The sequence below is a fragment of the Neodiprion virginianus genome, chromosome 5 (genome assembly GCF_021901495.1).
Source record: "Neodiprion virginianus isolate iyNeoVirg1 chromosome 5, iyNeoVirg1.1, whole genome shotgun sequence".
Lineage (NCBI taxonomy): Eukaryota > Metazoa > Arthropoda > Insecta > Hymenoptera > Diprionidae > Neodiprion > Neodiprion virginianus.
Window position 1 is genome coordinate 5,729,350 of NC_060881.1, and position 24,621 is coordinate 5,753,970.

The window sequence follows — 24,621 nt, forward strand, 5'->3', positions numbered from 1 at the left end:
TTTAGTTCAACAACACAATGCGGTACTTTATTCGTGTGATTAATAACGAAACGCGTAATTAATCAAAATTCAATTGAACTCAGAAATACCACGAAGCGGAAAAAAATTTGTTATTATTTTTTTTTTTTTTTTCTTTACAACATGTTGCATAATTCTGAAAGTGATGAATTTCTTCGAAACTAAACCTTTTCAAACGTCTTCGCACCCTCTTGATACGGCGGTTAAAATTTCATTCAAATTATCTTGTTCATTTTTTTTTTTATTTTTCTTTTCAACCATTCTTCTTACAGAACAGGATGTAAGCACTGATAAAAATGCGGAAGGATAATCATCACAATTTACCTATGTATCGACCAATGCGATATCATTGTTGTGACTATTAAATATAAACATATTATTACTACATACATATATACATATATATATATATATATATATACATATATATATATACACTAATATGTATTGTAACTTTAACGGTGTTCTGTGTACCCCAAGGTAACCATTTTAACCCGAACACTTGACACTACATAATTATATAACACATTGCGTGCGTGGAATCATTATATTCAAATCCGAATCCCGAGGGAAAAAAGCAAACAACCGAATTAAAAGAAAACTCCGTCATTTTCATATACACAATGTCGAGGATAGCAATTTTTATATAAAACTTTGTACCTTGTTTCATATATATATATATATATACACACACGTGTATATAACGATCGGCAGTTACATATCCTTATGAGAATAAACATACCTGTACGTAGAAGTTGTGCAAATATTGAAAAAAAAATTGATGATGAAAAGATGTGAAACGAAACGAATCAAATGAAAACTGGGCAAATTTTTTAAATAACGATCAAATTTCTGTAACATTTAATTTGAACGAAAATTAACGACAAACTAAAGTGAAACTAACGAATGGATGGTTAAAACAACAAACGAAAATCAAGACGCGATATATAACTACTAATGGGATCAATTCATCGTAAAAAAAAAGGTATTACATTTTGAAATACGCGTATAAGCAAAAGTAAAACCTGAAAGTTGAGCTTAAAAGTAACGAAACGAAAATAAATGTGATTAAAACAATATTGTTCTTCACTGCACAGGCTTTTAGAATAAAACGTTACGCCGAGGAAACGATGTTTGAATAACGCATTGTGGCGGTAAATAATTTCGCTATAAAACGCTAATAAAATAATTACGTTGCTGTTTTGTTAGTTATACTTCTTACAGCTTGTCGTGATAAATGCGAAAACCGTTCAAGTTTTTTTTTTTGACAGTAGCAAATGGCCCGAAAATAATATTATTCCTATTTCTACGGGATAGCAAAATGATCGTGAAAAAAACAAAAACGTGAGATCGAATAACCAACGAAAACTAAATATTTAACTTTTAAATCGAACTTCGCGATCCGCTGGATTACGTTTCCGGACGATACAGAATTATACGCTGCTTTCGTGCTACGTCGTATTATTTTGACAATAAATATCCGCGTTAATATTCCAAGTGTATTTTTGAACAATGAAGCGATGTAATTTCGATTTTCTAACAACGATTTTCGCGAGGAATTTAATATGCTTAAATTTCATAACCGCGTACATATATTTCAACTAAATAACGATGCTTCGACGCGTGGAATCCAACGAATTATTCGAATATATAATACATATAAACTGGTATGTTGACTTTCAAATTCACCGTTTATACGATTTATTGTTAAACGAGATATCCTGTTTGGTTAAATTTTGAAACACGAGCCATTAGGCGGTGGCTTTCATTTCTGTACAACGATACCTTATAAGGCATATTATTCTATGCACGTATACCTATGTCGACGATATACACTTTATTCGGTGCATGTAATATTTATTGCATTGGCAGGAGGCTAATCGTTTCTCCTTGTTGATTATTCATATGTATATGTAATTTGAAAACATCGATTACTAATGGGAAACAATCTTCCTTAATTCGTTATCATCATTTGTTGAACATGGGCGGCCGAAATAACCGTAATAAATGCAAAATAAACCCCCGGTTGAATTTGCTCGAATTCGTTGAATCTGCGATTTCAAAATCACGCATTGGATACCGCTAAATGAAAAATTTTTAAATATTAAAAAAAAAAAAAGAAACCGACTCTCCATCTATAGTAGTACACGTGTAGTATTTATCTTAGGTCCACGAGAAATAAATGGACCATCCTTTATTTAACTGTACATCGAAACGGTATTACATATTTCCTATCGCACGAATTTTTCACGATATGAATTGGTTAACTATAAATAATAATAACCCAAGTCCGAAGTATTTCCTTCAATGGTTATCGTGACAGACACTTTGAATACTCAAAGATAAATGTTCCGTAGGAAATTACGTATTGACTTTTGTACAAACTGGCGGTTAATCTAAACGACTAGAGAGTTAAAAAAGGCTGTAATTACCTGCGATTATAAATTAAAAAAAAAGTTTTTTCGCGCTACTTTTCGTCACCGTGAAAACGCGAAGAGTCTGTCGGTCTGTCCGACAAACTTCCGCGATTATATCGAAAACGGTCGAGTGAAAAATTTGAAACTGATAGGAATCGGCAGCCGGAATGAAAAAGTTTTGAAAGAAAAATTGGGAAAACGAAAAACTTGCAAATTTAGAAAAAAAAAGAAATAAATGTGTAAACTGAGAAAAACATAATTGTTTATTCAGAAAAAGTAATGAGGAGTAAAAAGTATAGGAAAACAAAGTTCAAATTAAACGAGACGTGGTAATTTTTCATGCCCATCATTTCGTTGCAGAATCCGATAAGTTTGAAATTTTTTCAGCCAGCATTTTTCTAAAAACTTGTGTTTTAGGTACTACGGGTTCTGAAACGTATAAATTCGTTGATTAATTATAAATATGTATTTTTTTTTCTTATCCTACGGTATTCGCAGCCTTTTTTAATTCTCCTCTTGAACTGAAAATATACATCAGCAACGCAGATTAAAACACTTCTTAATACCATACACGACTGTATTTTGGCTCGACGTTTGTACAAGTTTACCGTACGAATCTATGCAAAAAGATAGAAAAACGAAATACATATTACATGTAAAATCCTCGTTTCAACCGGTCTAAGGTTATAACCACCTGTATAACGAAAAAGCAACAAAAACGATTTCTGCTATTATATATTACCTTGAAATAAATTAAGTACAATACAGTATATGTAAGTTATATATGTTTATTGTGAAAACGAATATATGCACGTACATACATACATATACGTATACATGCCGCTATAAATTCTTGGCGTGACATGAATATTTATCATTATGTGGTATGAAAAAAAAAAAAAAAAAAAAAAAAAACAATTTGTTACAGCCCGACAATTTTAACCGTATGTAACTATCATGTGAAACTTTCGTTTGTTCAGTCGCCGTTTCAGATGTTATCTAACGAGTTTCTCAATGTCCAATGAACGTATAGTACTGACTACGAATGACCTCGTCGTGCTTTTCCAAAGAAGAAATTAAATGGGAAAGAAAAAAGCAGAGGTTGAAGAAGGATGGATAAACACGTGCTCTGTACACCTAGGTATATAAATTCTACACGCATTCATAGTTATACGGTAGAAAATGACTAATCACCTGTTAAATACACGTATGGAAAGGAAAAAAAGAAGAACCGACACCTGTACGCTATGTATGATTTGTTATTGTATTTACCTCTATTGTTAATAAATACAATTATGCAACAGTAAGTATATCATACTATCGAAGTGTCGAGTAAAATTCAATTCCAGTTTTTACCTGTGTTTTGAACGCACGATACGAACGGAGGGAATTACGGCGAGACGCGCATCGAACCAGGTAATTTTAGTATGACAAAAATTTATATTTATAATACTCGGAGCAAGCTAGAACGTCATTTGCCGTATAATGCAACTCGTGTATGTGGCTGATGTAATTAGATTCAAAGTTCCCAATTCAAGTATTCTTCCGACCAATCGAACGTAGATATTTGCAACGTGTGTATAATAGATTGAACCGACTGATACGGACCAGTTTATTAATAACTCATGGAGGAAAAAAGATGTCTGGGACAAAACCACACATATTTAATGCGACGTACTATACGGTATATACACGTATAATGTATACATCGTATGTAATTAATTTCACTTTGTTTTTTCTCGGTGCCTGGATCATTCGGATGCAGAATTTTCATCTAAATTGCGATCTCGTCGAGGGTATTAAAATTCTGCTTTCGAAAATATCGGCTTGCAATGTTTCGCGTGCGAGATATGTTGTATGTTTTTGAACGAAGATCAATAAGCGGACTGTATAAATAAACGCATAAACTATACCCTGGGAATTAGTGTGTGTTTGCGTGCATTAATAAAATCGAAATGTTTAAGGGTGGTGATAATTTTCCCTCCGAATCGCGATTACCGTGAAAAAATTTGCGAAACAGGAACGGCTGTTGTATAATAAAATAGAGCTGAAAATTTATCTATAATTAACGTAACATTGTGCTAAATTATTCTTTTATATTCGCGTGTATTCGTTCCGGAATCCCACGCGAGCTTGTCTTCCGTCATATATCCAATATTTTTCGACTTAATGGTTATTTTTAACGCGACGGCAAAACAACGTTACTGACGATTCTGTCTCGTGTATAATAAATCGTCGTCAGTCGCGTAGTTATTAACCTTTTACCGCAATACGTAGACGTAACGAAATCCGTCGAGCCTGCAGCAAAGAATAGAATTTCTTCTTTATTCGAAAAGACAACAACGTCTTTTTTCACGTGAAACTTATTTCAACAGTGTAAACCATACGCGGAATGCAAAAACTCGTGCATACATAATTAAATTAATAAATATTAAAAATTTCTCGTCACACGCAGTATCTGATTCGTAAAATTTTTGCCTCAATTCTCGTCCTAAATCAACCCGAATCGATCACGTGAATATATAACGTCAATTCTCACTAATTTTGCGAGTGTTTGAAGAATTCCTAGATACGGGCGATTCCTCAAATTTAATCAAAAATTCCAGACACCGAAGCTTCATTCTCAAAATACCTGGACAACAAACGCAAAAAAAAAAAAATTCGTCCTGTATAAATTATCACCCACGTACCGATCGATCGATTAATAAATCGCGAGAAAGAGAGAAGCGCGGATAAAAAGAATCGGACAGCGAGAGGAGGAGCAGACTTGGTCAAGGTAGAGGGAAGAGTCAATTAACAAGCGCTGAGAGTCCAAGAAAGTTTCCTTCCGCCATTGGTTGAAACAACCAGAATTCATCGCGGGCCTCCGAGCCGGTCAGTGTAACAGCTCGTAGTTAGTTTTGTACAATCTCTCGTTCTGCGACGTCTCGCCGCGTGTACGACGCCGTTTTTAAATGCCTGGCGTCGCGGCCCGATTTTGCATTTCCGGTCAAGACCCGGTACCATGGATCAAGTTGTCCTGAGCAGGGCGTATTTCAGCCACGCTTGGGACGTGCCGATTGTGAGTCTACTCTTAATTGCCTGCGAAAGTCGGGATAAGTAGAGGCGAATTAAACTCGGAGCGAGATCGCAGCGTGATCGGACAGAGATGAGTCCGCTTTGGAGTGCCTTCGCTTCTAATCTCTTCTCTAGCAAATTTGCAAACAATTTTTTTCCCTCGCGACATGTGCGCGTGTGTGCCGTGTGTGTTGTGCGATTACGTCAAAAATAATAAAGAACTTCTCGCCGCTCTTACTCACTATTTTATACCTATATATATACGTGTAAATTAAGACGCTGACAGAAACTGCTCATACTCACATGTGTATATATACTCATTGTATACGACAGAGTGCCACTATTCGCATAACGCTTAACTCGTACGATATACGTATCGCTTGAGAAGAGCTCCTCGTCTGTGAAAGAACAAATTATACGAATGGCAGGCCTTCCACTTTGCAAGTCACTTGGAGTGATTTACCCACTTTTTTCTTTTTACTTTTGCCAATTGACACTGTCGGTCGTTTTGCTCATATCCAACATCATAATTCTAGAAACATTTCACTTACGTCTTTACATTCTCGAGACTGCGTGAAATCGAATTAATATTTTTTATAGTTTGGACAAAAAAAAAATTAAAATTTATTTTGTCGACCGGCACGGAATTTTCACAAAAAATCTGAACATGGAAATATCAACGTCTTCGTTAGATTTTACTTGGTGCTGAAAAAAAAAAGAAAAAATTCAAATTCAAAGTAATCGTATCACAATTTTTTCCCACAACCTTAAATTAAAGCAGGTATCTAAATTTGAACCTTTATTAAAATATGCTAATTAAGCTGTAATATCCATTAATCGTCTTTTTAAGAGAGGGTTTTCACGGTACTCTCGGTTACGTTTTTAAACTAAAAATTAGAGGAAGGTCCGCACATACGCGATTACGAACGATGGGTCGAGGCTAATTGCGCTTCTCAACCGTACAATAAATCCAAAAGATTTTTATTATCGTTTTCTTTCGTCTCGCCATGCGAGCCGTGACTATAAATTGATCGAATCGCATCATGCAGTCGTCCCACTTTATCGTCATCGTGTAGAAAAAACCAGTCTCTGTTATACGTACAATTACCAGATGACCAACACTCGGACTACTCGCTACCTAATTGCGTATTTATTTCTCAGCCACCACTTCGGCACGACATATAGCTACGAACCGTATACGCTAGGAGCTTTTAAACAGGCCGCCCCCTGTATAACAAATGCCTCGATAAATTGCCTTTTCCGTACGTCTAACCAGCTAATTTTTGTGCTTTGTGCCCATTGTTTTCCGTGACCCTCTTCGTGGCCCATCCGCCGGTAGCTCGTCACCCCGATCTGCATTGTAAGAAGAAGTCGAAGCTTACCCGACGACACCGAGTCGACCAATCATGCCCCCGAGCTTGCGGACCTCGGGGACCTCAACGACGTCTGTACGTCATCCAAGTCAGGTGCGTATTTTCCGATTTATTTCCTTCGTTTATCTGTTTACAATTCAATGAAATTTAACGTTATACGATTGGGTGAACAGTGAGTGATGAAAATCTGATATCGCCGCAACTTCTTTCTCGTTCCGAGTCCGGCGCGTAAACAGTTTTGTTGACACGATATAGGTGTCTGACGTAAGGCGTAAACCGAGGCAACAGCATCAGCATTCCATTCGATCTTACATAAACAGTGTTGTGGCTGGTGGCTGTTGCCTCGTAGAACCTGCGGCGGATACTACTGCAGTGAATCGATGTGGCTGCCGAGTCGCTGAAGGCAATCCGGGGACTGACGTTCGTTTCTTTTCATCTCTTTCTTTTACAACTATCCGAGCACTCGATAGATGTTCCCGCGACACGCGTAGGTGTGTGCGTGTAGCGTGACGGTTACAAACGTGGTGATTACACGCACGGGTGAATAGATTTCAACGGCTAGGCTCCGATCAGCAAGTAAGTGTAGGTCGCGGTACCTAGAAACGACCAAAACGAGCTCAAGATCCACAGGGTATAAAAATCACGAAGTTATTAGCTCTTTGTGTAGATTAGTTTATTTATCCGCGGTTAGTCACCTCGGTGTGAACGATCTTTTAATCTCTTCAATGAACTTGGCTCCAGCTTTATTGGGGGGGGGGGGTGAAAATTGGGTTTATCAAGACACGCTCTAGCTGCTATGGACTTTTGTTGATTACCGCTGTTGTTTAAACAATTAACAGTGTGTGCGACAGTGGTGATAGTCGATTTAATTTCTTCGTCGAGGATGGAGTATCGACGTGGTTGTGTAAGATCATTTTTCAACGAAACGACTAGGTTTGTATCGATTTTCAAATTCACCGTCGTTCCGACGTTAATTAACGTATTCTGTAACACTTTGAGAAAAGAACCGCTGGTGCGGTATAAGAAGTGAGGAAAATGTTGACGAAAGCTTGCGTGGAGAGGATGTTTTAAATTTTGCGTGAGAAATTGGAATGTTTTGACGTGTTAGAAAACTTGTGCCTTTTGCGACACAGCTCAGACATTCGTGTTGAAAAAAAAGTTTCACCACGTTTTCTCCCTATTTAAAAACAAGAAAAAAAAAGACATTCAGATTCGTCCAACGATCATCGACTAATTAGAAACAGTCCTATCCGCATTTTCAACCAATGACAAATTGTCGATCGCTTATAACGTTTATAAATTCGTGTCGTAAAATACCGTTATACCGACTGTGAGAGCGTATTCAAATTTTGTTTTGAAATAATCTGCACCGCGTCGTGACCGAATGCGCAAAACATAATTCCACCGAGAATAATTGGGGCGAAATGAAACGGTCAATTCACACACCAAAACGAAATTACCCCGACAGTCACATCCCTTACAGCCAAGCATATCGTTTTGACTTCAAATTTCCACCCAGTGCATTCCCGGCGTGACCGACGTCATAAATACGCCCTTCGAGGCTCCGAGACCAGCTTCGAAAGCTCAAAGAAGTCCGATCCTTCCACCGATACGGAAAGAGAGAGAGAGAGAGAGAGAGAGAGGGAGAGAGAGAGAGAGGGAGGGAGAGGGAGAGGGGATCCACTGAGAAAATGTACGTGGATTCGACGGCGACGACGGGTGTTCAAGATTTCGTTTCGGAGGCTGGGTTCAGTTCTGAGAGAGTGTCGGGCTGGACCAGTGCTGCTGTTGCTGGGTGCCTGAGACCTGCACCGTGTTTGTTTTAATTTATCCGTAGCGTTTTGGCATGCTACGAGAAGCCGTACAATGTGTTGGATTCTGTTGCCCCTTCGTCAAAGGTGCGTGCGTGTGCGTGCGATGCCAAGATCCGTATTTCTCTTCATCATTTGCTCGGTCGATTTACACCGTTAACCACACACTGAGAAAAATTTCATTTGTTAGAGTAACTAGAAAAATTCAGTAAGACAGGTATCGTTGAGAAAACTGTTTGAATGTCGTTGAAATTACGAAAAACGAGGTACGCCTGACCATTTTGCGCTATCGTCGATCCTTTTTTGTAGTAGAGGTTTGCTCTACTTTTTTAGTTAAACAAGGCTTTAACGTCGATTTATCGTTGCACGAGCGTTAAATTTTCGCAACGGTTGCAAGAAAATCTAGCAAGAGTGATCGTAGTGAGAAAGAATAGTAACGGATACTAGATTTTGTATATTTTTCGATTGCGGTAAAAAATGAAAATAGTTGTGGACTGAGCAGTAACCGGAACTGAAAATTTCTGTCAGTACACCGAGTGCCCGATCTTTCACGATCGATTTATTTACCACGAATTCTTTAATCGCCGTTCGTTTGAAAGGGAATAAAGTGTGACGTGATGCTTTTTACAGTATGAATCGATCCAGCAGATCTAGGAATTTATTACAATCCTTCCGTTACACTTCGTTTCAATCGATTTTCTTTCACCTTACTTTACGCGATTCAATATCGATCACAATTACACGATTTCAAATCGAACTACGCTCGAAGCGTATATTTTCTGTGAGACTCGTAAATTACACACTGGGGAGTAATAACTTTGGCGAAATTCGTCGAGACGTTAATGGCCCTGTAAATAATATCGCAGACATATTCGACGCGTGACAATTTTCGCTAACGTAAATTCGTTGGTACAGCGACTCGATTCATTCATTCATTCATTCATTCATTCATTCAGTCTTCATCTTTCTTTAAACTTTTAGAAGATATTTTAAGCTTTAACAGTCAAGCCAAGAAACGGTAATTTTCCCAGTCCATATATCTATTCGTGAAAGAAGCTACGAAGTTTGGTATATCTTTGGTGGAAATTAACAAACTTGAAGGATCAAACGATCCGTGCTATCACACTTACATACATATATAAATTAAAACATTTATTTGCGTACACGCGTCTTTATCGTTTAGCGCAATAAGATATATATATGTATATATATGTATGTATAAAATAAAATTCCGCTCAGTGTAGAATATCGGTATAAATTGTAAAGCAAAGTGAAGGCTGCTTTATTTTTGCCGCTGGGTATAATCGAGTGGTTGCAAACCTCGACATCTTACAGCCGGAGGCTGTCTTTCGAAAAGTATAAAACACCGCTTAACAACGTGCAGGTAGAATTTTCGGTAGCGATTCCGGTTCAAAGAGACGTTAAATACTCGAATTCCGGCTTTGAATCTTGAGAAATTTCACACGCGTGTATATAATACGCTTTATACACGCCTCGCGATTTTCCCAGGAATTATAAGCGGTCAGTGTTCGGTCGACCCTGAGACACGTCTGAAACCGTGTGGGGAAATTAATTGCAACGTGTAGTCCTGCGGGGGAAATGTAAAAGCAATTAACATTGTCAGGATTAGTCGAAAGCTCGCGCGGCTCGGTTTACCCGCGTCGTTAGTGAAACGGAATTAATTCTCGTCAGCGTGCCTTGAATTGCTCTCTGTCCTGTTGTACGGATGTGTTTAGTAATTATCGCGTTTTGAAATTGTTGTATCGTAGAAAATCGATAAATCGGTTGCGCTGTCGATCCGAAAGAGAGAAGGAAGAAAAAATAAATCGTACAAACGAGCTTCAAGATCAAACATACAACCGAGTGTGTTTAATTCCGCAATTTCGGAAAGTTTATTTGATAAATTCCAGGAACGATATAATCCGGCGATTTCAGCTCCGTAAACGTTAACACATGCGAGCTGAGATTTTTATCCCATGTGTCAAGTTTTAAATCGCAAATCTAACGTCCTTCGCCGCAGATTTACCGGCCAGCTACCGGATTAACGGATTCGATACAATAAAACAACGCTGTAATAAATTTCGCTACGTGTGCATATTGCGTTTTGGTATTTACGTATATAATATACACGCGATTCTATACAACATTTGAATTTATTTCTTTCAATTTGACATTATAACGAACAGCCGAGGGGCACAGAAATAGAGGCGCTATATATTTGTATAATTAACGTAGGTATATCAACCTATTCGCAACCGGAATGTTTTCCCGTGCGCCATGATCAGGATCTGTTTTTAGGTGCATTATAAACCGTAGACGACGCGTGGATATATTCCGACATCCAATCGAAACGACATACAGACTGAAGATCTATTTTCGTTAGACGGGCGTTCCATGTGTAGGATTGTGAATGTATCGGGCTGCAGTGGCAGACGGCTGAAAAGAATTGGATCGCGATTTAGCGCAATGTAAAAACGCGGCAGTAACAAGGCGTGCTTTTATTTTTCAGGAACAAGCGGTAACTCGGTAGACAAGCAGGATCCGGAGGCGGACGAGGAGGGCGAAAAATTCGAAGACGCCTCGCCGCTTACGCCGATATGCTCGCCGAGCAAGAAGCCGGGCTCGCGAAGCTCGTCGACTTTGAAGAGCGGCATCTTGGAGAACGCGAGCCCGGCCGGACCTCCGGCCAACTCGACCAACTCGGCCCGTGACCTCCTCCTTTTCGCCGACGACGTCGTCCCCGTCGTCAACGTGACGATACTCAGGGAGGTGACGAGCCCGGCCAAGGACGAAGAGATCGCGAAGGACCTCGCAGTCTACGACACCGGGCCCTCGACTTCGACGTACCGTCAGGAGCGGAGGAAGAGCGTCAAGCGACAGGGAAGCCTCGTGAAGGAGAAGAGCCTCGAGGACGAGTCGACGGTCGAAGTTCCGCTGCTCCGGGAACGCCGGAAGAGCTTGAAGGAGGTCGACGAAGCCGCGCGGCGACTCGCCAAGGATCGAAGGAAGAGCCTCAAGGAACAAAAGAGCATCGAACGGGTCAACGAGTACCTCGCCAAGCACAGCAGCGTCGAGTCCTGTTGCCAGGATCAGGAGCAGCGGCGGGAGTCGCTCTGCGTCGACGTTGGATTGCTGCGAAGTTCATCCGAGAGGCGGAAGAGCTTGACGAAGCAAGACCGGGTCGAAATACCGCCGGATACGCGGAGTGACGAGGTACCGGAAGTTCTCCGTTCTCCCCACAAAGAGATGCCGGATACTGTGAGAAAGGAGGTCAAGATACGCGAACGCGTGGAGGACGATCGCGAGGATCCAGCGATCGTACCGGAGGTTCGGCTGGTCAAGGCCAAGATCATTTCTGCCGAAGAAGCGGCCGCCGTTTTGGTCGGCAGATTGGAGAACAAATCGACACCGGAAGTCTCGACTGTTGGGGAGGACAAGGTCAGATCGAGGATCAAGAAGTCCGCCCTCTCCGCCGAGGAGGACGACGAGACGCTGCTCAGTCTCCCTGCCCTGACAAAGTCCACGTCGGAAAATGTCCTGGTCGAAATTGAGGAGGAGAACACGGTTTCCGTGAAGAACTTCAGGCCTGATATCCTCCTCGACTTGTCCAAGGTTGAGGAATCCCGGGACTCCGTAACCTCGTCGAAGAAGGATAAACGCGTCCTCAGTCGCGTCGGCAGCGAGGGATCCAAGAAAATCGTTGAACCGATCCTCGTGCGTCATCGGCAGAATTATTCCGCCGTCGTGACGTCGACGCTCTCTACGTCCATTCAACGTCAGGATAAGGAAACTTCGGATACCGTCGTTCTGACAACGACCGACGCCGAGCCGAGCGGAGTTGTGAGTGAAAGTGAAAGACTTGTACTTCGTGATTGTGATGTGCCAATGGATTTGGACTCTGTGAGTTGTGCTCCTCTTCGTCGAAGTCACGACCCCGATCAGGATTCCCCGAAGCTGCCTGTCACCGGGTGAGTAGGATGTTTCACTTTTTTGTACTACTTCGTGGTTAAATTGAAGAAATCGTTACTCGAAACACGATCGTTGACGAACGATCGAACGGAGAGACGACCTTACGTACAATGATAGAAAGACCTGTTCAAAGCTAACGGTTGGGATCCTTGACTTTTATCCGGAAGCGCTGAAGCTCGGGCTTTCAAAATCTTCACACGTATCCCGAAACTTCGATCCGTGCTACTTTCGTCTCCGTGGTTGGCGAGTGGGAAACTTTTAAAAGCTTTAAAGGTGCCTAAGTAGTTCTCTTTTCTGGATGAAACTTGCACACTCTCCTCGCAAGTTCAAGTGAGTATGCGAGGCAGTTGAATAGAACAAACAGAGTTTTCAGACACGATTGTCCTGAAAACAAGCTCAATAGTTGGCTGCTGAATGGCTGAAAAGCCAGCGTCGAACTTTCGGTTGACCTTTTGCGGACGCGTTCAATGAAGTCTCGTTGAAGCTGGAATAATATACTCACAGCGACAGAAGTGATTGAAAAAAATTTGGGGAAAAGGTGGTGCGAAATTGCTCTTCATCCACCAGCCAACTCGTAACGGTGAAAAAAAAAGCACGTAAACGTTGTACGCGTGGTTATAAATTTTATACACAAGCTTCCGCTGAGATTACGTGCTCCGCGATATTTAGTGGCAAAAGAAGAAGTTGCTCATTTAATTTTTCCGCAAGAGATAATTAATGTTCTTGTTTCATATTTTTTCTCATATATATATATATAATTGGTATAAATACAATATACTTGGTGGACAAAAAAAAAAAAAAAAAAAAATGCCAAGATTAAAAATTCTCCTGCAAACCTTATTGTTGTACTTCGTGGATGAAATTGGTTGTAAATATGAATTACACGGGGTCGTGAAACTCTGCTAATTAGTTTTTTCCCAGCTATTCTGCAGCTTAAGTGTGCTAAAAAAGCTCAGCGGCAGGTAAATTGAACCTCGATTAACGGGTAGAATAATTTGGAAAATTCTTGGGCGAAATAAGTACGTCATCGTCAGTCATCGCACAACTAACAACCAATTCGTCGTTGGGTGTGCAGTGTCCGTTGCCTTATAACCCATATAACCCAACTCCTCTCAAACTCCCGTCACGTGTTTCTCCAGCACGTGACTTGTATCGCGAATAACGATTGCAAGCCCGCCTGTTCTTCACCACGCCCGCTTCGATACTTATAATGCAACTGATATTTGCCAATATTAATATACAAAGAATGAGAGGAATAGAACCAGTGGAAAAAAAAAAAACGTTCGCATTTCCAATACGTCAGCAATCGTCAAGCTTTGCAAAGAAAATTGTAAAAGCGGGATAATTACAGCTCGGAATGATTCTCCTTTCAGTTTTTTAAAACGTGTTTTTGCGCGTGGTGAAATTTCCACGATCCTTTGGCGTCTCGATCCCTGAGTATAATTCGCAGTTCGAGGCTCTCAGCGAGAGTTAGTGAGCGAGTCGGAGAGTTTGGAGATAAATGGGCACGTCCAACAACTGGGACGTCATCCGTTCGTCCGTCAGCTATTGTTAATTAGATGGGATGATGACTTATATAAACGGACCGTCCGTCAGACATGCGCCATTAAAATGTATCTATCTCGCTGCACGCGTGTCGTGAATTTACGTGCATTTCGCACCTTCGTTGTTGCGCGATACGAGTGGTCGGTTGAAAAAAGCGCACTCGTGAAAACTGGCAATGTAAGTGAAAATTTGAGAAAACAAATTCGATCACGGTGTATTTTGTTTTTATTTTAAAGAGAAGGTAAAGGATCGCGTGATCAATCCGCGATACGTAGTCGAGATATTAAATCCAAACGATAAATCCTTGATCACGTTATAACGTCGACGTCGCCGTCCGTACGACGAGTTACGCAAGACTATGTCTGAAACTTTGTCGCGCGGTTACGTAAAACGTCGCTGTCCGTTTTTTTCCCAACTTCCACACGATGTCGTACCTTACATACACGTTTCGTAAAACAAGGGTCGATGTACGTTACATTTAGTATCCGCCCTAACGCAACGTCGATAGGGGAAAAAATGTTTCGCGCATTATACAACCTTCGGTCAAAACGTTAACGTCGACCTACCACAGCTCGTATCGATCCGAACGCTTTCGAAGACGAGAATATCAATCATTGAACATTCTTGAATGCGCGACAACGTTTTGGAAATGTCTTTCTCGGGCGAAGCCGTTGGTGAAAAATAACATTCTCTCCTCCAGGCGTGATGTGCACAATAAGGTTCCATTATTCGGCGTCAATGAGCTGCGTTATTAATGTCTCGAAGATCGCTGGTGTGACTGTAGGCTGGTAGAACGTGATGCGGATTGGGGGTAAACAGCGGGAAATACCGAAAGTGTGTTTTCCGAGGGAATAATGGACTCCGCAACGGATGGATGGATGGATGGATGGATGGAGGGGTGAATACTCGTGGGAGGTCCGACTGGCTGCGTACATGCGGTGGAAGTAATTGAATTATAGTAACTTGCAAGGTTTCTCGGGGCCCTGTTCAGGGTCAGCGATTGGTATATTCTCGACTTTATTTCTCCAAAATTTAGTCCGCGCAGAGCTTAAACTGTGCCTAATGGTCGCCTTAGCGCAACAATATAGCGCAACGTGTACGTAACCTATCTAATTCGATACCTGTGTCACGTTGTAATCTAATGATCGGAGGAGAAAGAAACTCATAAGTGCAATCGAACTGGAATCGAACCGCGAACATTATGCAACGTCGCATTCTTATCGCCCTTGTATTTCTCTATGCACGAAAGCTTTCATTGATAATAAATTACAGACTGACGATACGCATACAGGAACAGGATCCCATCGTAGTATCAGTTTACGAAACCACGGCGCTTCAACTTCGAGGAATTGTATAACAATTGCGGTGTAATGATCGAGCTTACGCAATTGACGTAGGTAATGGCACAACACTTTTCCTCATACCTTCCACGTTTCTTGGTTACGATAAGCAAAGTACGCGCGTCCGTGATTCAGTTCGGCGGCTCGAGTAACGCCGATTAAGTTACATTTCAGAAATAATGTCAGTCCCATTTTTTCCGGATATCGTTATGCTTCGCCCTTTTTTCATTGCTAACTCACGCGTAACGCACCCACAACCTGCGTTTTATTAACGGTAGTCGAGTAGGTATATTCTCGTCCCACAAAGTCGTTGAATTCTTTCGAGAGATTATTATCACGCTCATCTACACCTGGATCTCGAAACTCGAAAATGATAAAATTTCCCAGGCTAACAGATTTTCTCCAATAATTGTGCTAATCGCTGTCCAATTTAATGTACGGGAGAATCGGTATTGATTGACTGTGTATTTTGTCTGGGGATAATTGAATTATTATATTGAGACTAACGTCCATATTCATTAATTAACCTCAACCTGAATGCACGAATGCCATTCTACTTTCCGACTTTCATCCAGTGGATTCACGCTAAGCACTAAAGCGTATACAGGTTTCCTTACAGAAATCCTGCGAGATTAGAGATAATCCGTACACATCCAGTCTTAGGAGCGATGCTAAACCGTTTAGAAATAAACGAATGGTCTGGCTGAGAAGCCATAGATTTTAATTATACGCGTGCATATTGAATACAGAGAGCGGAAAATAAAGTAAGTAAAAAAAATTGGCGTACCATCCGATCGCGATACGGCGTGAAATTGACGCGAGATATTATTAACGAGGATTTTGATGTACGTTCGAGGAATTTCCCTTCCTCGCCACCCAAATCTCATTCCCAAAAATTGGCAACAATTGGCCAAGGCAATGACAGCGCGGGGTATCCTTTTACACAGGTATAGATATTCGTTCCCGTATTAAATCGAATTTCCTCGAGGAAGGTAATCACGATCCGTGAACTCTGCCGGAAGTCGAGCAGGTAGCGGATACACGTGGATTTGCCTCTTACACACATATACCGTGTAATACTCAATTTTGCAAGCCATCGAGGCGCGCGAAATCGCCTCGAGCGAATTCCATTTATTTTCCGACCCGGGTGCCGAGTTCCGGGTTCCGGCAATCGTACCAAATTTTCGGTTCACCGAAAAACCGCGCTCCGACAAATCTCCACCTATCGCCATTGATATTTAACCGACTTTATCCCAACGGCGAAAACCGCAATCTTATAACGAAAACGGGAATGTTCATACGACAAATGCATTGTAGATAGACGGACCGACACATCGACTGACGTCTTTTGGCTGACGTGACACACGCGATGTTCGTGCAGGGGAACGCTTATTAGATCAAAATAAGCCAGTTTGCATCGGTACGCGATAGAAGACGGACGGAAACTCGGGGATACGCCGCATTCTCTCTGTTGTATAGGTACGTTAACGTATCGAACAGATTCGAACGATCATTCGTCGATGACGTTATATTCAAAAACGTGGAGACCAGAGTGTGGACTCGTTTTGACAAAATAAAACTGGATACAACAAGTACCGGAAATTTCGTCGCAGGTAAGGCGAGTTTGCGTTATCTTCTAAGTTTTTCTACCGCGTCGCAATCGATCGATATCATTTGAGAATATCGGTGGATCCTCAAGCTTACGTCAATTTCATCAAAGAATATGTCCGAGTGTTTCATAGTGGCAAACTTAACCGATTGACAAGTTTATTTTTAAAGACTTAACGGTAACATTTGCGCGCTACTTTCCTTCCATTTTTAATCTCTGCGGGATAATTTTTGAAAACGAAAGCGGGGAAAAAATGCAACACAATGATGTAACGTGATAAATTATATTTTATTGCGAGCAGCGGTAAGTTAATTGAGAGTTTGTACGAGAATTCTTTGGATACCATCAAAGCCAACCGCCTCAGCTGCAGGGTGCAATAAAATGTGCAGTATTCGAGTATACCCATAACCCGTACATATCTAGGTCGAGTATAACTAACTCGAGTTTGCTGCCCGGCAGGCGCGCGTATAATGATAAAATATATTTGGGTACCGTGCTCGATGATCACATGCGTTATAATAATATATGATAACCGTATACGCATACGATTAATTTATTGTGGGATTAAAGTGCATGGGCGATAAAACACCGCGAGATACGTTAAGAACTGTCATAATTCTTCACCGATGCAGCGAAATTGTAATAAAGTCTAATAAAAAATCTGATATTCGATATTTTGAAAATAGTGCGTTAAATAATTTCACGATATCGAATTATCACGCTGGTGTAAAATGAATGCTTGGCTCTTTGACTTTGTTACTGACGATTTAAATATCGTTGTGATCAAAAACGCGACACGCTTTTTGTCCGAATGCGTACTCCGAGTAACGAAACGGTTAAACAAACAAAAAAATTACAACAAAGGATAGAAATTCTTCAATTTTATTTTATCATACGTTACATTTGACGTTGGTTAAACATGCATGTTTGGTATTGTTGTAAGTGTGACGGATTAATTAATACGCCTCATTGTCGGTGATATAATTAGCACGAATTGACTACCGTTACAGTCCTCTTTCGTACTTATCAATCAGATTCTACGGCTTTGACGTTTCACGATCGTATCCTCGTCGTAAAAAACTTGTCGATTTGTTTAGTCTCGGTTCATTTTTTTTTCCCTGCTCTTTTACTCTACTCATTGTATCATCCGTCCACACGTGCGGAAATTGATTCGGCAGCCACTCAACCGTGACTTATGAGATCGTTAGTGAAATAAATCTTTCTCTTTTTCTTCTCCCTGTTCATGTCCCACGAATGCCGTTGGCTAAGAATTGGTACATCGTATTTCGAGATTCAAGAGCCCGGGTTTATCATATTTCTATCACCGTCGTTCTCCCTGCATTTCATCGTGTCCACGCGAAACGCTTTTGAATTGATTTAAATCGTGGCTCAAACTATCAAAATTTCATCAATATTCGATTATATTGGTCGCTGGTAAGGTGTAGTTAATATCGTGTTGTTCTTTCCGTAGAATTCAGCCTAAATTTATCCTCAAAAGAACGGTAATCGCGAGAAATTAAATCGCTGATTAATTTTTTGAGTAATCTAACGCACAGGAAGCGACATCGCAACCTGAATGAAAAACTGTAAATTTATAAATGTTTATCTTCCGTTTCGCGAATAAATATCGTAAAACCTGGGCTCGTGAAAAATACATATTTTATCCTCTCGTTGAGGTAGTAAAATATGTCGTCAACATATTTCATTGTCCAGGATTACCCGTGCAGTTTTAAACATTGATGTTAAAAATTTTAAACTTGGTTATTCAACCCAAATTCGTGACGTATCGTAAACATATCATTAACAATAACAATTAATAAGAACCGTACGGCGGTATGATTCTCAATGAATTCCTAATAATTACTTAAACAAACGATAAATGATTGTGGGAATGATTGCAAGAAATCCTTGAAAAAAATTTGTAAATTTATGCATGCATGCATGTATATATATATATATTTGAAACACCTGCACCTCGACTAATTATTATTGATTAAAATTTTCTCGAGGTACGCGCTTATTTACGCATGTATGTATAAATATACGTGATATATCTTTCTTCCGCAATTATTAGCTTTGCCTCAGAAGCCTTAAATTATACTTTATTATTTTATTAGCGCGGCTTACCTACTCGGGTCAGTGTAACGTGTTCATGTACCAACGTTATGACTCACGTCCGCCAACCGTCGCGTACGTAACACATACACACGCATTAGGGTTCGGCTTCTTTTAAGCCAGAGTCAAAAGCTCCCGTCGGATTTCACCGACTTAACGCACAATTCTTATACTTACGACGAACTCGGGGAGAGACAGAGCTAGCACAAGCCGTCAGCCTGTACGTGAAACACACACGCACGTGCTTTCACAACGTAAATATAATAAATCTTGCGAAAAAATTTTCTACCGCGACGAAAAGAAGAGGAGAGAAAAATCGGAGCGAGATGGAATTAGGATAGGAAGAAACTGTGTCAATCGTACATCTTGTAGGTATATCTTTGGCGTGTATATACATATGCGTATCTACGCGAGCTGAGTAAACGCGCAAGTCGAGCTTTTCCGGATTATATTAACCGCACGAGCTTCATTTCCGTCCGTCGCAACGTAGTATATCATATACAATATACTGCGTCGATCCGACGTCACGTGTGACGCAACGAAACCGCCGTAACGTAACTACTCCGCAATTTTTATCTCACTGACATTATTACATCCTGCGACTCGTTATTAATTTATCCATCCAGAGTTCTATTAAACGTTGAACAGTTACGATTATTGCACTCTTGCGGCACTTTGCTCGCTGTTCAAAGCACCGTTTATATCGTCGAATCAAGGGTCGTTATGTGGGTGATTCGCAGTGAGTCATATCGCGTGATCTCGCGATATCTTTGAGTGCGTAAAAAGATTCAAAAATAATAATAATAATAGTAATAATCGAAGAATTAACAACCGAAAGGAATGACGGACGACGATTTCGTCGCGTAGATTTGTCTCCGAGGCAATTCGTCTAGTGTGCGTATAACGTGAGGAGTTTCGGATGAAAACACGTATGCGAATTCGTACGTAAGTGTAAATCTATGCAGTTCATCGTGAATAAGTTAAAGGAGAGATACGAAACCGTTTTGAACAAATTGACAAATGCCCGATGGTAGGCTGCGTTAACCGTATTAAAGCTGCGAATGATTTTTCACGTCGAAATTCGAACGGCCCACGTATTTTGGGCCAGTCTTTGACAAGGCGGATGAATACGTGTTGTTCTTGTGCTTGCGCGAATGCCAGACGCTATCTAGACGCATTTTTGGCATCAGTCACGTCTTCGAAACGACCGAGAATTTGCTGCGAAGATAATTAAGACGCGCGAGGAGATTAATTGTAATCTGTCTGTTTCTATTTCTGATTTTTCTCATTTCTGAAGTACGGAAAATCAGGCTAATGAGATATTTTGGTGAAAATATATTTCAAGATATTTTTTAGAAAATTTTTCTTGACGTACGAAACTATGCAGCTAATTTTTAGTTATACTTTATACGTCTGACATATTTTCATTCGATTGTTTAATTGTTTTTAATGCTAAGACAAGTAGCTTTACATGATGATACATCGATGCAATTTTTGCAGTTTACCGTTTTAAACGTTACGTATCCTTATGAATTCTAATGTTATAAAAATGCCGCGTCAACTACTTAGGTCATTTATATCGATTTTTTTCAACCATTCGTTCCAGATCGTTACCAGAAGCTGATACACCCTCTGCTAGGCCGAAGGAAACCGTTGGTGAAGAACCGGAAGTCCTAAAAACCTGCAACGGGGAATCCCTGACCTCTGAAACGCATCCGAAGGAACCTCGTCACTGTAGCGAATCCTCAGGGGACACAAGAAGAAAGCCTGAAGTGGTGACGAAGACGGTATACAAGAGTGATTTCCCCTTGAAGAAGCACGAGTGCAGCGGCTACAAGAGCGTTAACCAACGTCTCCGCGAGCGTGATTTTACAGGGGCATTTTCCGTATCAACAAAAGATCCGGAGCCGTTCGTCTCGCGGCTTCAGCAGCCGTCCAAGCGGTCCCAAGAGGCTTCGGGGGGTGTCCAGCAGATTCTGACGACAGACAAGGAGGCGGAAGAGCAGCGACAGAAGGCGCTAGAACGTCAGCGGGAACACGAGAAGTTCCTGCAGGAGAGACGGTCGCTCCTCGAGCAGGAGGACGAGGGCAAGGACAAACCGATCGGCAAGCAGCACTCGCTCGAGTACCAGAGACAGACGCTCGAGGCGCGGTTGGAGGAGCTTTCCGACCGCGAACCGGAAGCTCCGAGACGCGAGGCCGAGACCCAGACCCATCAGGAGACTAAGAGTACCCAGTGCGGTGGAACCGAAGCGAGCGACTCGGAATCGAGCTGCCGCAGCGTAGCGGAAGGTGGAAGTCCCAGGAGGGAGGTTCAGACCCAGACCCAGGCCGAGACCAAGGGCACTCAGTGCGAGCTGGACGATTTGGCCGAGACATTCTCACAGCTGAAGACATTCTTCAGGCAGAAAACGGCCACACCTTCACCCAACGCCAGTCCCAGGCGCGAAGTCGAGGTCCAGACTGAGCAGGAGTCGAAAAGCGTCCAGTGCGCACCGGAGGACATTCCTGACAGTCCTTTGAGGACGGCGATTTTTTTCCGACGAGGAGTCAACGGGGACCAGAAGTCTCTGGAATCCGGCAGGCGGGAGGTCGAGGTACAGACTTACCAGGAGTCGAAGGGTACCCAGGTGGCCGAGGACGAGGAACTCGAACGGACGCAGACGGTACCCAAGGACCGGAAGTTCCCTTTTCATTGTCCCGAACCGCCCGAAGAATCCACCGCTTCAAACTCACCCATCATTGTACTCGTTGACGGCAGAAGCGACATGACCGTCACTCATAATTACAAGGATAAGGATGGGAACGTTGTTTGGGCCAAGCATTGGGGCCCCGAAAGGATGGTCGAGATTTATAGAGAACCCAAGTCTAGTCTTGGGCTCAGCATCGTTGGCGGCAAGGTGAGATTTGCGGATGAGAATTAAGTTAGCAACGTTACTGCAACGATGCATCTTGAGGAAAAATCGTTACTTCGCTCCTTTTGGAATGTCCAAAATTTAGCGAACCATGATAAATAAAATGTAATCATATTTTCCATAGCAAACTACTTGAAAGTCGTCCTAAAATTGCGCAGTAATGAATTTTTCACCGATGTTTCGTTACGTTGACGTTGCGAACTTGAGCCTCATAGATGTGGACGATTACACTTCGATACTTATCGATTCAGATCAGAAACAGTTTGACGATCCGTTGCAACCGTCTCGAGAATCTTGCACCTTATAGAAATCCCCGTTCGGTACGAAATCCAAATAATCAACCAGTCGCAGAAATTTTTCGTCATTTTGTGTGAAAAATCAAGCCGCGTTTCTACTCGAAGAGACAGAAAACGTCGATGGGCTAATTTTGAGCGATCGATTCTAAGAGAAATCTGTGATCCGGGTGACGTCAAGTCGTCGTTCTTTTTCGCTCAAACATTACAAACACTCCTAATTGGAACGTAATTCTCTACACCTAGTTCCGCATCGTTTACTTCTCGTGTGGATCAAAGTGACTCTTCTCACAACGGAACCCCCTACAATGATTTCAGGTCGACCTGTACCACGGGGGCCCAAACACGTCGCAAAACATCTCGGGCATTTTCATAAAAAACGTGTTGCCGAACAGCCCAGCAGGAAGAACAGGAGACCTCAAGGTAATCGTCTACTCGACTATTTAACAGTAACTAACTTCATATCCAGCATGCGACGAGTCGCCTGTACTCGACGTGATGTGTCCTAAACATCCCAGGAGGTACTCGATTGAAATTAACTAATGGCTTCGGGAAATAGCGGTTAATTAACCCACGAAAATCGGCCTCGTTGTTCAATTTTAGCTTCCATGAATACCGAATAACAGCTTTACCCCTCTGATTATCTTTTATCGAAATTAATCACCCACAGACCCGGGTCACTTGATTATCTATCGTTGTTTTAATTCTTTTCACTCTCTCTTTCTCTCTCTTCACAGACAGGAGATCGGATAATAGAAGTCGACGGCATTGATCTCAGAAACAGCACTCACGAAAGGGCTGTTCAAGCTATTCAAGCCGCCGGGAATCCCGTCTGTCTTCTCGTCCAGTCGCTTGTCCACTTGGTGAGTTGAAACGAAAATATATTTTTCCCCAATATTTCTGCACGAGCGTATCGATCTTCGTTAGGATTACATGATTTATATGACAGTGTATATAATATATATACATACATATATGTGTGATACAATTTGGCGAGGGTTTGATTGGCGCAGCAAGTACCACCTTATAACCTACATTCGACGCAATCACGGCGACCGTTTTCACATCAGCGAATATCAGCGAAATTCGACTTGATACAGTCCGAGAGGACAATAATAATGATAATAATAATAATAATAATAATAACAACAATAATAGTAATTACTGGGAATCGCGGTTATTTGGAAATCCGGAGAGCGAAAATCCGGAACAATAAAGTTCGAGACGATATAATTGCGTGTACGAAATGTTGTATTTATTTCTTTTCTTTTTCCTACTTCTCGTTCTCAGTCTCGCGTTTACGATCGAATCAAGAATCTAAGGATCAACGGTTAAGCGAATTAATGTTAAGTTATTCGCGATATAGGCATCGATTTAACGCGACACGGCGGTGAATTTGAATCGTTGATTGACATCGTTGATCCGTGACGAATTAATTCGGATTTATCGTAGACGACCGGCGTCTAGCTCCGAGGTGAAATAATACAGCGAGCTATAAATGTATAGGAAAAAGGAAGGTGAGGTGTAAAAAAATAAAAAAAAAAAAAAAAAAACCGCGTTCCAATCCCGTCGATTCGAAGTCGGCGCTGCCTCGTTTCTGACCTCGATAAATCGTACTTACCCATTTCCTACGCGATTAATACCGTCTAAAAACCTCGTTTGTGTTCTGTTTTAGCACTGGTAATTTATAGTTGTATTGTTCGCGGTATGCTAATGAACGACAATGATGTTTCGATGCTTTCCGATTCGATAAATAACGCGGAATCTTATTTTCTGGCATCGGGCACAGTCGTTTTGCGTTACGCTACTTTTGAGTATCATAAATGAAATTTGTAATCCAGCTTTTTTTCAATTACTACAGTACGTCGTTGATCGGTGTAAAATTTGATTGAAAAAATTGACTCGGTACGACGATTCATTTACAGTCCGTAGACAAATTTGTGAATCTTGATCGAGTAATTTTTTATTTTTATTTATTTTTTTTTTTGTTTTTTTCTCTGTAACGAAGAAAAAAGAAAACGACACCGTTACGAAGTAGAAATTTCTAGCTTGTATGTCAGTTAACTTTTCACACGATAAATACTGTGTATCCTAACGTGCCTGCCAGTTTATTTACCACGCTTGTATACATTGTGTGTTATCTAAACGAGGCGAAGAAC

General features: G+C 41.3%; 1 protein-coding gene across 7 annotated transcripts in view; it reads left to right on the plus strand.

Moving 5' to 3' along the window:
* The window catches only part of LOC124305311 (uncharacterized), a 166,018-nt gene that overhangs the window by 78,443 nt on the left and 62,954 nt on the right, over window positions 1–24,621 (plus strand). For all 7 annotated transcript variants that reach the window (XM_046764566.1, XM_046764571.1, XM_046764564.1 and 4 more), the window contains 5 exons: window positions 6,832–6,958; window positions 11,186–12,644; window positions 20,861–22,154; window positions 22,781–22,885; window positions 23,200–23,325. In XM_046764566.1, coding sequence (XP_046620522.1) covers window positions 6,832–6,958; window positions 11,186–12,644; window positions 20,861–22,154; window positions 22,781–22,885; window positions 23,200–23,325 — 3,111 coding nt within the window. The remainder of the gene's footprint in view (window positions 1–6,831; window positions 6,959–11,185; window positions 12,645–20,860; window positions 22,155–22,780; window positions 22,886–23,199; window positions 23,326–24,621) is intronic.